This window comes from Cottoperca gobio, chromosome 9 (assembly GCF_900634415.1).
Source record: "Cottoperca gobio chromosome 9, fCotGob3.1, whole genome shotgun sequence".
Lineage (NCBI taxonomy): Eukaryota > Metazoa > Chordata > Actinopteri > Perciformes > Bovichtidae > Cottoperca > Cottoperca gobio.
In genome coordinates, this window is record NC_041363.1 from 23,384,517 (window position 1) to 23,403,676 (window position 19,160).

A 19,160-nucleotide genomic window follows, 5' to 3' on the forward strand; every position below is an offset into this window, starting at 1 on the left:
TTGGTGTTGGTTCAACTACCAGGGGAATACCAACAGAATCCTTTCTGGCAATAGATCTTGCACTTGGCTTATTAACAAGCGAAATTGCTTCACTTTGAGTAGATTCATATTCTGGCAATGTTGTAATCTGTGTGGCTTGGGGTGGCTTGGGTGACATATCCAGTGCTGCTGCTGTGACAGGTTTTGTTGAAGTGGATATCTGATGTGTTTGAACAGTGGCTGACATCTGTAAATTTGAGTTATTTGACTTTGAAAAGACACCAGGTTTTCTCTGTTGATATTGTTGTTGATATAGTATGGAATCTGAGTGGCATTGCGTCTTATTCTCAAACTGTGCATTTTCAGGCAAGCTGATCTTAATGTCACCAAAAGGTTCTTGAGAAGGGATATCTACTACTAGTGGTACACCAACAGAATCTTTTCGTGCAAGTTCACGGGCACTTGGTTTGCCTCTCGTTAGTGGTACAGCTTCAGTAAGTGTGTCATCTGTTCTTACATCCGGAACCACCTCATTCAATTTGGCAGAAGATTTAGAAGTCATGTCTAGTGTGGCCTTAACTGTATTGGCTGGTGCTGTGACTTGCTTGGTTGGGTTACACATTTCAAGGGATTCAGAATGGCCTAAAAGAGACAGCTGTCTTGGTAACAATGCCCTCCTACTGCAAGATGGAATCTCCTTTTTCGTAACAGAGCATTTTACCTGATTACTTGTAATATTATGACAATGATATTCCTCAACAGGTGGTGAATGAATATACTTTGTTGTTTGTCGCTGAGGCCCTGTTGATACCCTTCTATATGACAAGTCAATTGATTCATGATGACTAAAACTTGTTTCTGCCTCCTCAGAAGATAATGGTTTTCTTTTTGGCGATGACAGTGTCTCACAGACAGGATCCTTTGATGCCACAACAGTTCGCGGAGTCTGCTGTGTTGTTGTCTTGGCAGACATATCTATTGTAGCTTTAATTGAGTTTGCTGGTGCAGTGGTCTCCTGATATTGCTGAGCCTTTCGACTAGACTGATCCAAAGGGGTTGTAAAAATGGGTCTCTTACTGTCAACAGGAATCTGTTGTCGAAAACCAGTTGGTACTGTAGGTGGGCTTTTCTGCATCTGTGGATGCACTTTGAATGAAGGATCCAGTTGCTGTCCCTGATGGTATACTTGTTTTCTCATAACAGGGCTTACCAATGGTGTGGTATATACAGGTTGCAGTGATTCAATTTTTGCAGGCTGTTGATCAATGCAAGACACTTTACTGGAAATATGAGTAACTGAAGAGCGTCTTGTTGCAGATATTATTATGTTAGTGTCAGAACTCTTTGGTAATTCATAAGAAGATGTAAGAGATGGCTTGGATGAAATGTCTATTGCACCTTTACCAGAGACTTTAACGTCAGTTTGCAGTATTGTGCCCACAGTGGGATATTCTGAATCAGGCCATTCAACTCCTTCTTCCTCAATCTGTTTAGTAAGATCTACAGCATTGGTGTTGTCTGTCAAGTCCACACTCTTCTTTTTCTCTTTGAATCTTTTCAACTTGTACTTTGTAAAGTCAACAACTTCGTCTTTTTGTGTAGATTCTAGGTTGGCATCTGTTGTATCTTTTTGTTTGATATTTTTGTTTTTAATAATCATGGCAGAAAAATCTAGGACTTTATTGCACATTTGAGGGTCAATAGGAGTGCCAAAGCTATGATTTCTTTTATAAAGGTGGGCTTCATTAATTGAGCTGTCATTCAGTATATGTAACTGAGGTATAAATTCCTTAGATGAATCTTGTGGCTGCTTAGGAGAAAGGGAGGGCGTTTGGTCCACTGCTTTGCTGACTTTGCTAATGCCACACATCCCTGTGACTGTAGGCTTATTTGCTTGTGATAATACTCTGGGTTTGTCTGCCTGAGATGGCTGCCTTACAAGCTGGGGTCTCTGTGGGGAAGCAGAAGGCCGAGCCACAGTTGTAGTAGATGTAGTGGGTAAACTCCTAACAGAAGTTGCATTTGCAGAAAGAGCTGGAGATGTTTTTGTAACGGTTGGTGGTGTAGGCAGTTTCCTTCCCAACTGTACAAATCCTGGTATTTTTGAAGCTGATTGGGTCTCAGGAAGATTTCTGGAAATGTTTGAAGTATCTGAAACCTTGCTAGAAACTGAGGGAGATGTAGCAGCAGTTGAATATGGCAGTTTATTAGCTTTACTTGCATCAGTGTTAGGAGATAATGCAGTGTTTCCTCCCATAGCTGAAAATGTGGAGCACGACTTTTGTTTTGGTTGGTCTGCAGGTGTATTTGAAATCGTGATTTTAGGAATTGGGTAATGTATGTTTGGAGAGATTTGTGTTGACCAGCACCTTGGAGAAGGTGTAGGCATATCTTCTATCCCCTGATTCTTCCAGTATGGTCCTCCATGTCCCCCTTTCAGTGACTTTAAAGTAAGATCAGCTGCCTCCATTGGCTCTTCTTCACAGTTATAACTGTTTTGTCCTGATTTTACCTTAATCTTTTTAAGCTTGTATACACTAAAGTCTACAGGTTGATTTGTCTGAGAAGACATAGATTCCTGAAACATTTGAGAGAAACTTTCCAAATTCATGTTCATAATTCTTTCACCTTTTCTAAGGGTGGAAGTTAGATCCATGGGTGCATCTGAAAGCACTAAATTATTCTGTTGCTGCCCTGGAATCCAGAAACTTGTATCCTCAGTGCAGAGGGGGATTTTAAAACCACAAAGGGTCACTTTGTCCTTTTCTTTTAGTTTCAAAATGTTAGCAATATTTTCAGTGATATTTCCGAGAGTTTGTACATCCTCTGGTGCAGCACAGGCATATAGGTGTGTCCCAACTCTGTCAGTTAAGAGAGAATAGATGTACTCCTCATCTGTATAAACATAATATCCACAGTCCCCAGCTTCAGCTGGCCACCACAACCCTTGCTCCAATAGTGAAAGCCATTGTTGATACCACTCAGAATCCTCAAAGAGCATTTCATCATCTGCATCCCCTGTAGTTCCTGCAAACCTGCTTAAATCCATAGCACCACGTGTTAAATCCACTGGACCCTTTTTTGTGGCAAGTCGTTTTAAAAACTCAGTTGCTGATTTCAATCCAAAGTCTTCATCTTTTACACCACTACTGCTACCACTTTTTTCCACTACTTTGCTGAATTCCTTTACATTGCATTCTGCAAGCGAATGACATCTACTTAACCGTGCCTTTGTTTTTTCCATGGACAGATTGAGAGCACTACTTTCAACAATCCATGGTTTTATTTTCCTATTAAGATCATTTAAGTGGTCACAGCTACTCCAGGGTTTCTTGTCTCTGCAACTCATGTCAAACAAAACAACATCTTCATCAGGCTCAAGAAAGCAATTTTTGCTTTCAAAAACCTGGGAAGCAGCATCCCTCCAAGGATGGGCAGGTACATTGAAGTCACTGATGTCCATTTCTGTAGGATTGAACCATATGTGATTCTCCAATTGCGGTGCTCTAACAGATGATGGTATATTCCCTTGGCATGCTTGAGAGCGTTCCTGATCTTGAGTTGCTAGGGCATCAGCAAGGATATAATCATTGAGTTGCTGCCACAGAAGAGCTTCTATGAGACACTGATGCTCATAGAGCTCTGGTGGAATAACACCATTCCCTGTAAAGTTGTATAAAAGATCCTTGTAACCATATTCATGTGCTGTCCCATACAAGAGACGTTGAATTTCCTCAAGATAAGATTGGGTTGGGGAAATTGTAGGATCTTGCCAGACCTGAGATTGCAGAGGTTCTTTACGGGTATCAACAACTGGTGAAGCTGTAACAGCAGTTGTGAGTGTTGCTGTACTTGAAGGGATATCATCATCTCTCTTTGGTATTAAGCGATCAAGAAGGTCTTTTTCAGTTTCCTTTCCAGGAGCAGAAGTGCTACTGTTACTGGGGCCTGTTTTGAATATACTGGATAACAAACCAGGAGACGTGCTACTTGTGCTGGTTTTTGGTTCCTCTTTTCCAAGTTTAGGCGTTGATGGCTGCTGTGCCTTTGACGATGGCTCCTCTGTGACACTAAAAAGACCTGAGAGGAAACCTTTTTGAGCAGGACCTTTTAATTCCCTATCTGTGGCCACATTTTTGGAGGAATGCGTCTCTACTGGGTTGTCTCTCTGAATCTGTGGTCGCCCCTGTCCTGAACGTGGCTGAAGTTGTTGCTGTGTTGTTTGAAGGTTCACCTGATCAGAAGATGATGATGATTGTTCCACAGTACCTGAAATTTTGTTTATTAGGCCAGAGAATAATCCTCCTGATTCAGATTGGGCTGGATTTTGCCCTGATTTTACAGACTGAGCTGACTGAGCTGCCTGAGCAGGTTGAGGTGACTGTTGTTCCTGTGGTACATTTTCACCAGATGCAAGCTTCAGAATACCTGAAAGCAACCCTCCACTTTGACTAGGCTGTTGGGTTGCTGTATGTCGAGGACTTGCAATTTTGCCAGGCTGTTGCTGCTGTTGAGGTGATGTCTGACCAAACAGACCAGACAAGAATCCTCCTTGCAGACTGGATTGGGACGATTGTTGACCTGCAGATTGAACAGGTCCAACAGTGTTTGATTTATTTACCTGTTGAGAACCAGTCTGTGTGGTGGGCTGTTGTGGTGCATTATCTGTAGATGCTAACTTATTAAAAAGCCCCGACAATAGACCACCCTGCTGTGGCTCTGGTGCAAAGGCAGCAGGTTGTGGAGGTATATGGTTTTGCCTCTGCAGAGGCTGTCTGTTACCTTGTTGGGGTTGCTGCTCGTTGGGATTACTAACAGGTGGCTTCTGCTGTGCTATAGTAGGAGCCGCTGAAAATAGCCCAGAGAATAAGCCTCCCTGTTGATTAGGAGGTTGCTGGGTCATCCTAGGGCCTGCTCTTTGTGCCTGTTGCTGCTCTGGTTGACTTACCACTGTGGACTGTGGGGTGCCTGCATCTGCAATTTTGTTTAATAATCCAGTGAGCATCCCTCCGGGACTATTTGGCTGTTGTGGAGGGACTTGGTTTTGCTGTTGTAGGTTTTGTCTGGTGCCTGGTTGCTGATTAGGTTGATGCCCGGATGGGCCACCCTGTTGCTGGTTTTGTGAGGGCTGGCACGGGTTTGCAGGAGCAGAGTCTTGGCCCCCAATTCCAAACAGACCAGAGAAGAAGCCTCCTTGTTGAGGAGGTTCTTGCTGTGCTGGTTTTTGGTTAGTTTCCTGAACACCAGACTCTAATTGTACCTGAGGTGGGGTAGGATTAGGTTCCACGATCTTGTTAAGAAGTCCTGACAACATGTTACCTGATTGATGATTTGGTTGTGTAGATTGTGTTGTCAGGGTTCCTTTTGGTGTCTGGGAAGAGGTTTCTGTGAGTTTCAACAAACCCCCAAACAATCCACTAGGTTGAGGCATTGTTGCTGTTGCTTTTGGAGGTAGTTTTTCTGCTGTTTGGTCCGGCTGTTGCTGTTGGTTTGGCTGTCGTCCTGAGACTAAAGGCTGTCTTTGTTGCTGGTCAGGTTGACCTTTGTCAGAGGGAGGTGCTTCTGTTGAACCTAATTTTAACAATCCTGACAAATTCCCTGCTGACTGAATAGGAGTGGTCCCTTGACTGAAGTTTTGTTCAAGTCCTTCTGTTTTTGCTGTATGGTCAGCTGCATCTGGTTGGGACTCTTGACTGGACTGAGTTGGTGGAGACCCAGACAATGTGTCTGTAGCTTTTTTTAAGAACCCAGATAGGAGACCTCCAGTAGGTGGCTGAGCAGCAGGAAGTTGTCCTTGCCTTTGAGTTGGAATTTGGCCAGAATGGCTTAATGGCAATGTTGATAGTGACTGATTTGTAGAAGCAGAAACATTATCAGAGGCAAATTTTATAAGTCCCGACAACAGTCCTCCAGACTGTTGTGTGGAAGAATTATTTTGTGTTTGGGGGGAAGACTGGGAAAATAGACCTGAAAATAGCCCACCTTGTTGAGGCTGACTATCCCCTCCCTGGGCTTTCTTGCTAGATGACACATCTTCTGTTGATCCTAGTTTCAACCATCCAGAAATAATTTCTTGAGCCTGTGAGGCTTGTGGTTGTGCTCTGGCTTGTTCAAGAGGTTTGGACAGACCTTGATCTTTAGATGTGACATCTGCTTCAGGCTGGACATCTGTCTTGCACAGGTAATCTTTTTCAGACAATATTTGCTCTTGAGACACTTGTTCTGTTCTGCAGACAGTGCTCTCTGTGGTTTTAGGGACAGAATGCGTCTCAGTTTGATCACTAGGTGTGGTAAGCATCACAGTGGGAGTCATTTGTAGTTTTGCAGGTTCCTTAGCAGGTTCACTTGGGGCTACCTTAAACAGGTTTGAAAACCAACCAGTTTCTGTGTTTCCTTTTGGTACACTTTCAAGAAGTGCAGCCCGACTTGGAGAAAGAGTTCTTGCAGGGCTGGGGGATGTACTTTTTGGAGGGGCATTAGAATCTTCACCAGATGCAAACTTAAGAATCCCAGAGAGCATGCCTCCTTCTGCCTTTTGTGGGGTTGTTGTAGAACTATTTTCTGATGAGAAAAATGGAATTTTGAGTTTGTTAACTAAAAATGACTCCTCTGCAGGCTTGGAATCCGTCTGCGATGAATTTTCAGGAGGGACTGTTGATATAAGGGTAGAAAGAGATTTCTTAAAAGGACTGAAAAATCCTGTTTCCTCTGAACTGCTTTCAAGTTTTGGTTCAGCTATTGCAGAAGTTATTCTTTGTTGAATATCAGGAAGCTCACCAGATGATTCTGTCTCTGGAAGAAGCTCTACTGATCCACTTCCTGTTTCTTGCAAAAGCTCAATTGATCCACTTCCTGTATCTGGCAAAATATCTATTGATCCACTTATTGAACCTGGTCCTATTTCACCTGATAATTGTCGCTCTTTTTGGGAGCCCTCTCTATTCTGACTCAAGGATCCTTTCATAGAACCTTGTTGGGATTCATTGCTTGTAGAAGATGCACTTTTTTGCTCTGATGGCTGAGGTGATGGCTCACTTGATGGCGATGCACTGGAAAAAAGTCTCAAAGGACTAAGCCTCCCTAACATAGATTCAAACCCAGATGTGGATTGATTAGTTGCACTGACTTGTGCCTCTGTGCCAACATTTGTTGACGCCTGACCAGTGTCAGCTTGTCGACAGGATTCAGAGGATTGAAATGGCAAAAGAGACTGCAGGGAAAACTTTTTTTCTGTTGTTGGCTCCTGAGAGGCAGGAGGAACTATGGCTACTGGGGGGGAAGTACCACCACTTTTGGGGATAAACGAAAGCAGCTTTGAAATGCCAGACTCCGGTTGGGGTGAAGTTTGGGGGGTAGGTGGATCTGTTGCCGTTGTACCAGAGGCCTCTGTGGCTGCAGCACTAGCTTTAGGGATCAGAGACAGCAGTTTTGAAATACCAGAGTCTAACTGTGGTGCTTGAGGGGATGGAGTTATGCCAGTGGCTTCTACCTCAGTGGTAGACTTTGATCGTGTGATTGTACTGAATAATGAACTCATGGCATTCTTTACTCCAGCTATGCCCTGTTCAACAGAACTGTCCTCCTTAACTTCAGGTTTGACTTCATTGCTATTATTGTCTTCAGGTTTCACAACTTCATTGGTTGGAAGTGCTGGGAGTTTTCTTCTAATTGGTTTGGGGATTAATTCATAGTTGTTGATTTCCTCCTCTTTTACAGCCAGGTATTCAGAAACCGAGTGAACTAAGCTATGAAGTTCATCCATTGCATCTACATATTCATCACTTGGCTCCTCTACAGGAGACAACATAGGATCTTGTCCACAACCTGTTCTCCCTTTGCTTGAACAGCCTTGTCCTCCAAAAAGTGACACATACATGCTAGGGTAGTAGTAACTTTCATATTCATAACTAGCATCCCCCTCAGTGAATGTCAGGTCATCTAGTTCCTCCTCAGATCCAAAGGAATACTGCAGCTCATCTGAACCAACTGAGCCATATTCACCCCTCTCCCTGATCCTTGCAGCCTCTTCCCGGGCATCCTCCTCCTCACAAAAAGCTGCATAGCTCTCAAGTGTGTCCTCTAGGGCAGTTTTGGCCCACAGTCTTGTCTTGTAAAGTAGACCTTCTCTGTTTGTTTGCTGTCGCAGCTGTTTGACAGAGGGAATTATATCAATTTCAGGAGGGGACAATTCATCCTCAAAGCTGCCGGCTTCCTTATAAACTAACCGTACTTCTCCGCTACCAAAGCCATGCCTCTGACTGTGTGGCCTGTCATTTGCCTCCTCTGTATCATCAGGGGATAGTGCATCACATTCTACTGTTTGATAGAACCTGCTACCTTTGGACTCACTAAGGTTGTCACTGATGCGGTAGATGATGCTTTTATCTTCTTCCTCCCATATTTTCTGTTCAGCATCCAAGTAATCATCCAAGACACCTGAGTCAGGCACTTTATATTTATTCTCCCAGTCCTCCACACCCATACCTGAGTCAACAGGGATTATTCTTACTCCACCCGTACTGTTTGATAGCCTGGATTCAAGAAAAAAAAAGTGCCATGCAGGAAGCAGTGGAACATGATGCAAAGAAAAAGAAGAAAGAAAGGAAAGTAAGAGAAATTAAGTATTAGACATAAATCAAAAATAGAAGATCATGCAAAGAAAGTGTTAATGCAAGTAAAGAAATAAGTATGTTGTTGATGATAATGTGCAAAATGTCATGGATCCTATTTTTGTGCTGTTGCTTAAGGCACTGTCACACATATCCATATGGCAGAAACGTTGTCAGAGTCCAAATACGTCCAACTTTTCATCGGATCGGATCGGAAAAGTGAACATATACAGATATGCATGTCTAACCTATTGATAGCGCATCACTTACTAATACAAAATGTATCAGACGAATGCCCAACGAATGCATAAGATATACAAAAATATGGTGTATACAAAATATCGGCAACACGCTGGTTTACATTGATATAAGGTAAGGTATAAGTAGTATTCGTTAAGAGCTCACTGTGTTACGCTGGGGTGCGTTGTTGAACGCTGATGTTTTGAGCATGTTCAAAATTACCGGACGTACCCAACGTGTGCTTCATAAGATATGCAGAAGTTACGTGAAGTTAGACATACGTGAATACGGAATACGTAGGTGAATATTTACCTACGTAAATAAAGTATTTGAATACTTACCTACGTAAATATAGTACGTGAATACCTACGTGAATACCTACTTGACTATGTTAGAGGTACGTTAGATATAGGCTACGTCGGCTGACGGTGAACCCTACAGCCAATTTATTGATAACGAGTGGATAACCTATTGCTACCCTATGTTAAGATTATGCCTGGCGATGGAGTAACTTATTAAACGTGTTTCTACAGTACAGCTAACGTTCAGCATTTTAGCCGTTCTCCAGCATCAGCATGACGTGAACCAAATGGCACTTTTGTAAATACCGTAATTTTCGGACTATAAGCCGCACCTGACTATAAGCCGCAGACGCTAAATTGACTAATTTGTACATATATAAGCCGCACTGGACTATAAGCCGCACCTGACTATAAGTCAGGGTTTTTGGACATGCACCCCTCTCTTCCGCGTTTCCTTCTAACCGTCCCCCAGAAAGTGCCGGTTTCAGGAGTATCAACATAAAAGCATATTTAACAAAATAAGACTCCTCGAAATAAATATATTTGCATTTCTACGTTTTTTTTTCCATAATGAGGGTGTCTCACAAACTGTCTCGCTCTCGTAATGTCCGTCTGTCTCTCGTACCACTCGCTACTTTTGCGCGCTCTTTCCCGGCATCCGGTGGACTGTAACCTGTAAAATCCATAGATTTAGGAATTCCCCTAGTGGCCGTTAGCTGTAAAAATCCATAGATAAGCCGCACCGTTATATAAGCCGCAGGGTCGAAAAATGGGGAAAAAGTCGCGGCTTATAGTCCGGAAATTACGGTACACGTTTTGTATAAGTAAGTGATACGCTATCAATGTTTGACATGCATATAATAATTTGTTATGTATTCGTTATGTATACGTCAGCTGTGGAAAAGTTAGACGTATTTGGACTCTGACACATTTTGAGCTAATATTCATATACGCCGGCATACGTTTTTGCCATACGGAACTGTGTGACAGGGCCGTATGTCTGGTGTGTTCGGCGTATCGTCTGCGTCCTTCAAACGATCACAACTTACCCTTAATTCATATCAACCTATTGCCGATATTTCGTATGCGCCGGCATACGTTTCTGTCAAACGGTGTGACAGGGCCTTTATGCACATGAAAGATTCATATGTTGGTAGGCTAGCTAGTTGCTGTTATCGGTTTCTTTCTGATTTTGCCAGAAATTATTATGCTTTCCCATGGCAACGCTTTCAATTTCATTGTTTACATGATGTACACTAAAATAATTTAACAATTTAACAAAACTATCTAAGGCTGTGTTACTTCTGCTCTTCTTATATGTATCAATAGATTATACTACTCTTGGTAACTTGTTTTCTCAAAGCAATGAGGACACATGCATGGAGTCATGTTGGTGTGTGTTTACCTGGGCCCCCTCATTTCTCTATAGTCTAGCTCATAGCTTTGTATAGAATCGGACTCCCTGGACAGGGTGTGATGCTGGACCCTGCGTCCTATTGGGTACTGGTGCACTGATGAGTTTGTCTGGGAGGTATTGTGGAACCGTGGAGGTCTGTTGCCAGTTTCACTGCGGTAGTCACTGTCGCGGTCATCCACTGCACTGTCATGGTCATCCAAAGCTGGGCAAAGACAACACAAACCGTTGAGTAAAACACAAATGAGATAATTTCTACAATACATTTTCTCTAAGTCCAGTATATTTTTAGATAATACTGTGCTCTTAATCATTCATTTCTTTATTTAATGTGATAGAATAGCCCTCTGGTAGACATAAGTCTGCTAACTGCTCATAATTACTGTGAAACATGCTTGGTGTACTACATACATGCCATTGTAGGCACAGTAAAGCTAAAGTGTTGTAGTGTAACTTTACAAATGAAAAAGGTCCAGAAATAAAAAGCGTGATTCATACAAAAGATCTGGACCATCGTCACACAGTAATCTGAGAGTGCGGCTGCTTGGCCAGTGCTATGATGTAAGGAAGTCCAAATAAAAAATACATTTTGAATAAAAAGCTCCCTCTTGTGGTAGCAGGCATGTAATACAAAAACCATGAACACTAAGATGACAATGACATGAACACATTGGAAAAATACATTACAATACAACAATGTAATCCAAATGCTACATAAAATATGTGAACGAAATTGGCACACACGTTACTTTGTATTTTGAACAGCAGGGCACATGAATGTGAAATTTCAAATACATTGACCACAAACGAAGGATGCAGACCAAACATTCAGTGTTTTTCATTTAAAAGGATAGGCAAGAGGAGTCCTGTACCATGCAGAAGTGGAGTGAATGACAAGTCACAGGGAATAAAAACATCCACTATACGTACTCTGCTGGTCATTCCATCCGAAATAACTCCAACTGCCTGGAGGCATGAAGGCAAGTTTTCAAAGAAGTCAGGAAGCAAAGTTCACTTCATTACTGAAGAATCAAGCAAGTAACTGTAACTGGTGAGGGCAAAATAAGTATGTAACATGTAATGGGACTGAAAACACCCCAATCGGTAAAGCCTGATTGAAGTGATGAATGGTTTTAGCAGTATGAGCTAAATAAGAAAAAAGTGAAGAAAAGTGATGAGTTAAGATAAGATAGAGCTTTATTAATGCCGAAGGAAATTATTGTGCCAGAGATTGCTCAAAATGGTCAACAACATAACAATAAAAAGCAGTAGATTAGAAAATCCAAACATATATATACACAATAGAATAATACATTTTAAATATATGACAAGTAACAGTTGCAACAGTGCCTAATAGACAATAAAACTATGAAAATAAGATACATTTAGTAAAATAAGTCTTTAATTGTCCACACTAAAGTCATCATTGTGGAATGACACATTAGTGAACAAAGGACCCACAAAACACAGTGTGAACATGAATGTTACTTTTATACTCACAGCACTGAGAGGGCACAGATGCCATTCGTCTTCTCTGGACCTCTTCCTGCAGTGGATACTGTCACAAGAGGAAAGAAAGAAGGAGACGAGAAAATGTTAATGATTTAATACTAAAAAGGCACAAGTCAGTAGAGTATTGATGGATAATGTGTGATGTAGTAACTATCCCTTTCCATTAGATGGCAGCAGAGAACCAACACAAACTGCAACATCACTGAGACGGATGCACATTGTGGCATAATATTTAGTATAACTAAATAAACAAGAAGAATCAGAATATGTGTCCAAGACCAAACATGTCCTACTCTCATTAAACCTGCAAACATGTCCTGTCATCAGTTTTACACTATAGAAGATTCACATTCCACTACACGCATACTGAACTTCTTCTGCATCTCAGCTCTAAAAGGGGATTGAAAATTGTTGAATATATTTGCCGTTATTTGTTCCCCAGCAGTTACAGAGAGTGATCTGTTACAGTAACTTGTCAGTGCAGATTAACTTCTACTTCTGCTCCTACTCTCTCATGGCTTAGTGCAGTATTGATGGATACAGGATACAGTAAAAGCATGATCTAGTAAAGCACCTTATTAAACATTGTATGATTCATATTATGTTTTACACAAAACCTAGATTGCTATTATCCTATACAGCTTGTAAAAATTAGTTTCAAGGAACAATAAAGGTACCATTCTAAGACTTCTTCCACAACTACCTATGTTCTTGTTGAAGAAAAAGGAAGTCCGTTTTAGTTGGGATTTCCCACTGTTTTCTCAGTATTAAGATCTCCTTAAAGACTCCTGAATTAACTGCGATTTCACATCTCTAAGGCTTATATATATATATATATATATATATATATATATATATATATATATATATATATATATATATATATATATATATATATATATATATATATATATATATATATATACTTTTTATAAACCTACCTCGTCGTGTATTCGCATCGTGTTGATCCGCTCCAGTTTACTGGTCCAGTACTGAGCCTCGTCCTCTGGGATATCTGGAAAGGCAGATTGGACAGAAGAAATAGATGGATTGAAAGTGAGACAAATGAGTAGAGTGGAGTATGTGGAGGAGAGCGCGAGAGATGGTGACAGAGGGGAAATAGATTAAATACAGGCACATTTGTTGGAAGGATAGGTGGAGGGAGGGATGGTAGGTTTGAGGAGGGGGTGATAAAGAGAGAAAGTAAATAATGGAGGAAGAAGGAGGGCACAAAACGCAGAATGTGAGGCAAAGTGCACGACCACAGGCACTGTAGCTCCACCCTTCCCTCAGTCCCACCTTGTCTCATCCCATCCACATTGCTTGATGTTGTCCCATGTTATATTCATGTGTGTTTAATAGCTGATGAGGAGGTTTCCCTTTTGGGGTTCAGAAATAGAATCAACAACCACCTCAGAGGCGTCACAGGTCCTCCCCAGAGCCAGAGAAAGACAAGAAGTTGGGGCAAAAGAAGAGAAAAGGCGGAGAATAGGGAAGATGCAAAAGCCTGGCTATAGTCTCCGCCATTTTTCCAAGTAAAACATTAGTTAGTAAGTGTAAAGACTTATGATTGCTATTTACATTTACAGTAAATACATATATATTTCCAAAGAACAAGAACTAAGAACAAGTCTTAGTTCAAGAATTTTGTTTTAAATCTAACCTTTTAATGTTCATTTGTGAGTATTTTAAAAGTTATTAACAGTGGACAGTCACATACTTAAGGTATACTTAGAGTGTACTATTTTAGTACAAGTAGCCAAAAGTGCATTAAATGTATGGTTTTACTATATTCAAGCATATTCTAAGTGGAATATTTGTAATTCTTCCATTTTTCCAGGATATGTAGTGTTTCATGTAGTCATGCAAACGCAGAAACTGTCGAAACCCATTGATGATGATACGTCACAGACTTAAAAAATAAAGCCAAAGATTGTGAATTTGGACAGCTGCTTGATTACCTGGTACGTGACAGAATAGAATGTGGCACAACTGATGACCAAGTGAGAGGCAGACCGTTAAGAAAAGATCTCTGATCTAATGTCCAACTTTAATTCCATCCAGCAAAGTCAAAATACCGACAGAAGAAGTGGAAGTGAACAGCACGAGAACAGCCAAGCCAAAAGACAACAAAGTTAAAGCAAACCTAGTAGATCTGGAAGAAAAAGAGACAAGTTGCATACAATGTCCTGCAATTGGCCAGACATGTACTTCATGCAAATTCACTATGCAAAGATATATATATATATATATATATATATATATATATATATATATATAGATATATATATATATATATATATATATATATATATATATATATATATATATATATATATATATATATATATATATATATATATATATATATATATATATATATATATATATATATATATATATATATATATATATATATATATATATATATATATATATATATATATCTCAGCAGGGAAAGAAAGAGAATGCAATTGAGCAGAGTGAGAGTGAAAACGACATGTTCATTGGGACAGTTAACGTGGAGCATGAGCAATACATCAAGGTGATAAATTCTACTGAATCCCAGGAAGGGAAATTGACTGTAAGCATGAGAATAAATAAGAAAATTGGGGTTTTTGAATTGGACACAGCTGTGCACCTTAAATACCGCCCGAGGAAGATATGGATTACTGCAACGGAGGTGTATTAGAGGCCCATCGCACAATGTCTAATCGCACAAGTCTAATGGGCGAACAGAATGATCTCTACAGACTATTAAAAATGTCAGTGTGTAATAATGGCAACCCTTAAACTGCACTCTTAAGAATATCGCAATACAGCACTGGACACCATCAGCACAGTTGCTGATGGGACGTCGACTAAAGCGAAAAGTGACAACCTCACTGCTGGCTCTAAAAGGAACAGTCCAGGTGTGGAGGCAGTTGTAACTGTGCAGGAGAAACAAAGAGTGTCTGCAGGAAATGGATGAGAAAACCTTTCCATCTACAAATGAGCATTGAAATAAAAATGGACTCAGTGATAAAAGGCTACAACAAAATGACAACATAAAGGCAACACACAACGCATCTGAACACACAGAACACTCAAAGCAAACCAGGTCTGCAAACAGTGGGCCTCAGACAACACAGAGACTAACGTAAAAACCTTTTATAATAAAAGATTGTGTCCTATTATTCTTCTTTGTCTACCCGTTGGCAGATATAAAAGTTACACAGGGATATTTTCCCAGATAAAGTTTCCACACAGACATTACGCTGTGCAATCAACATTTACTTCATAATGATAACTTAAAACAAAAACGTTATATATTGCTACTTGTGTTTGTGTATTTTAGTACTGTATCACTCAATGTGACAAGTGATGACCAAAAAGACCCCACTCTGTATTAGTATCTATGTTGGATGTCAATTCTTTTTACACTTTGAAAGGATTTGTTGAAGTTTGCTAAAACAGGGAACCTGCTATCTTATCTCCATCTTCAGGCTTTTGTGTGAAGACGAGCAGACAGCAGCATGAACCACAGACCATCTTGAGTGCTGATAGGTCGCTCAAGAGCAGACACTTCCGACAGATCCCTGAGATTAATAGTTTGCTGAGGAAACACAATAGTCTAAAAAAATTGTTGCTATTCAGTCAGTAACACTCGAGAAATAAAACAACTAACAAGCCAAAGAGAAACAAGTATTATGCAAAACACATTGAGCTTTGTTGGAGCCGGTCTATCTGTAAATTCCTTTTTCAGTTTAGTTTTAGTATATTCTGTGAATTTGTTGTGTTTTCATGTTAAGTCATCTTACAGGTCGTAAGACTAATATTTTATTAGCTCAATGCACCAAAATGTTTCTGTGTTTAATAAATATTTTACAAGCCCTTGGTTAAATTTGTGGCTTCTCTGTTATATATATATAGCGCTCATATTACTATTCTTTTGTCAGTTAAAATGCTGAATTGCAGTACTCTATCAGAGCTTGTCATTTTGTTCATGTACAAAGTGGTAAGTGAGTATAAATGATTAATTATCAGTTTACAAGTATAAGGTTTACTATACAAAATGTTAGAGATTGCTACCTAATATTGTTAGAACATTAGACTACAGCACTATATTCTGATAAATATTAACATTTGTTTATTCCTTTTTTAGCTCTTATCTTGCGATCATAGACATAACAGTACTTCACATTTAGTTTTACTTTGTGAACCACCAGTTTGTTTTGTGAAACCACAGACTGTGTATAAATATATATACAGTTCATACCAAAGGGCAGCTCGAATCGGGTGTCCAGCAGCACTTGGTGTGGAGTTGGGTTGGAGGTACCACAGATCTCATCCTCCCTCATTAACACCTCAGAGTCAAGCGACGTCCAATTTCCTGGTCCCTCCTGAAAAAGCGAGACGCAGAGAGAAAAGAGAGTAAAGAGAAAGAAAGGAGGAGAGAAACATTTATTCATTGAAAATCAAAGCGTCAACATGGTAACTGAGGGCATGGGAGGGCTAAGGAGGAACGTCATTCAATAACTTGAGCAAAGATGAAAAGCTGAAGAAGCGAGGAACGACACGGGCAGTTCAGACCGGGTTAGAACAGGGCTGATAGTTTACTGTTCCTCAGACTGAGGGGGAAAGTAAAACATTGGGGGCTGCATTATTAATGACTACACAAGCGCCGCTGACTCACTTTAAACACTCAGAAAAAGTATTGAGGTCCAGAGGCGAGACACGCCTGCCCGCAGTTTGATAAAATGAGTTGCCAACATGTATGAGTGTTTTTTAAGAAAAGGTAAAGATGCTGTTTCAATAAGGATGGTGGAAGACGATGCCACATCTCTTCTTCGCCTCTCCACTTGCTGCTGCTAAGGTACATTAATTGCGAGGCAAGCTCCAAAATATTATTTGTTATAATGCAGCTGCAGATGTGGAGCAAGTGGGAAAAAGCATTCACATCATGTACCATCAGTAGATGAGCTTTAAATACCATGAAAAAGTGATTCAAGGGGTAACCATTTATAATAACCATCATTACTAAATGTTTAATTGATTTAGTTGTTATTTATTTTTACTATAAACAAAAAATTATAATATTAAAAAATAATGTTCACTCAATTTTAGTAAAGGTATAATTTATGTGTAATATGAAATATTTGTTTATTATTTATATATTGTATCATAGCATTGTGTGAAAAGAGACGATAAATATCTAGTCCATAATGTTTATAGATGTATTACAAACGAGTTCATAATGTTTACAACTCATTTGTATGTCATTGTATTTGTAAGTATGTAAAATATTATCTATTATATAATTTCATTATTTGTTAACATTAACTATTGATTTACCATTTATTCATGATGGTTATTGTAAAGCGTTACTGCTACGGGTTGCTGTAATGATTCCTCCTGCTGGACATTAAGAGATCCTCTCTAATGTGTAAATGTCCACAGACCTCGTTCTGCAGAAAAATAAATTCCAAAGTTTGTCCGAAGCTAATGTGAGGTGTCAGCTCAGCACGGAAGCTCTGTCTTCAGAGACGCAAAGAGGGAATTTATTTATAAAAAGGCTGTAACTTTGGATTGGAAGATGAAGCATGTGATTTATATGCCTTATGTTTGTTATACACTATAAATAAACTTCCCCCATGTCTTCCGTTGGAAACACATTCAGGACTCAACAGCCGCTTCAATATTCATATTGGCATGTGACTATTGTTTTAAGTCATAAAATGAGTACAAATTCGCAATAGCTGCTACCTCTTCACACACACCTCACAAACACTTCACCTCTGTGCCAAATTTCAGCCTCCTAGGGTGAAAACTGTGGCCTCCAAAGGGTGGGCACATTTCTACAGACACGACACGAAGCGAGCTATGAAGCTGCTGGTCGCAGGTAAAAGTGTGAACCTATCTTTTATGATGGTTTGCTGATGAAGACTGTGAGGTGTGTGTGGTTGAAAGTGAATGAACTTCTGTACATAACAATTCAACATTAACTTTAAGTCCTTTGTGTTTTATGTGTGTATGGATGAAATGCAGAGCGTGTGTTTGTACCTCGTCAGACTGTCGAATAGTGTGCAGCAGTATCAGTGCTGTGCCGATCATAGTGTCCCAGATCAAACCTTTATTCCACAGCTCCACCACCAGACCTGACTCCAGATGATTGATCTCACTGTAGACACAGAAAAAACTCACGTTAACTGGATTACATAGGAAGTACAAGTTCAAACCTGGCATAAAAATTTCAAGAAGACCCAATATGAAGTTAGGGTGTCCGAGTTTTACCGCTTTTACCCACTTCTTCTGTATTTCTGTATCAATACTTGATACTTCTGTATCAAACCAAATCTGTAAAACATAATTTCTGACTTGAAGCTGAATCAACAGCAGAGAATATAAAAACACATTTATGGAAGTATGAACGTTGTGGATTATCATCCTACTTTTCATTTGCAGTGTTTCTCCACGACAGCAAACCAAAGTTCAAGTGGTGTTCTGGTGTTCAAGCGTGTTTACGTATTACAGCAGAAATAAGCGTGTTTACAGCCTGGTAAAAAAGCCTTGGTCTCTTTAGCTAATTTTCCCATTCATGACACCTGTACGGGGGTTGAATGTTCATACATCTCACCTGTTTAAATTATATTAAGGCTCAAAATGATGCATAACTAAGGGCGTGGCCGCTTTGAGTGACAGGTGGGTGCCGTCATAGGTCACTATCCGCCAGCTGTCTGCTCTGCTCCGTCCCCGGGCTCGCCTCAGCTCCACCAATGATCCACCTCTTTGCTCATTTTTGGCCCGGAGTTAGGCGATGTCGTCACTGCCAAGACTGCAAAGGCTGGAGCCGCCCACATTCAGCTTCACTTCAGAAGCCTTCAATCACGGAGACTATGTTATATAAAGTGCTATATAAGGGCCGTACATGCTATATTAGTCGGATGTAAAATTGTTCCACACTGTGAGGGATGATGTGAGAATACTTGTAATGACTTCGGGGTAGAAACAGAGCAGGTGGTGTTTTTTCACTCTGAATTTCTTGAGCTGCCGTATAAAGAAAAGAGTTTTAAAGGCTTTTTTGATTATGTGGTGTGTTTGATCATTTATTTTAGTGTATAACAA

At 40.2% G+C, this 19,160-nt stretch overlaps 1 protein-coding gene across 1 annotated transcript in view; it reads right to left on the reverse strand.

Annotated features, from left to right (window-relative positions):
• The window catches only part of LOC115013881 (protein unc-13 homolog B-like), a 72,654-nt gene that overhangs the window by 11,606 nt on the left and 41,888 nt on the right, over positions 1 to 19,160 (reverse strand). Inside the window, exons 4-9 of the mRNA XM_029440434.1 lie at positions 18,099 to 18,216; positions 16,315 to 16,438; positions 12,998 to 13,071; positions 12,045 to 12,102; positions 11,475 to 11,510; positions 10,536 to 10,749 (exon numbers count right to left, since the gene is read on the reverse strand). Of these exons, the coding sequence (XP_029296294.1) occupies positions 10,536 to 10,749; positions 11,475 to 11,510; positions 12,045 to 12,102; positions 12,998 to 13,071; positions 16,315 to 16,438; positions 18,099 to 18,216 (624 nt within the window). The remainder of the gene's footprint in view (positions 1 to 10,535; positions 10,750 to 11,474; positions 11,511 to 12,044; positions 12,103 to 12,997; positions 13,072 to 16,314; positions 16,439 to 18,098; positions 18,217 to 19,160) is intronic.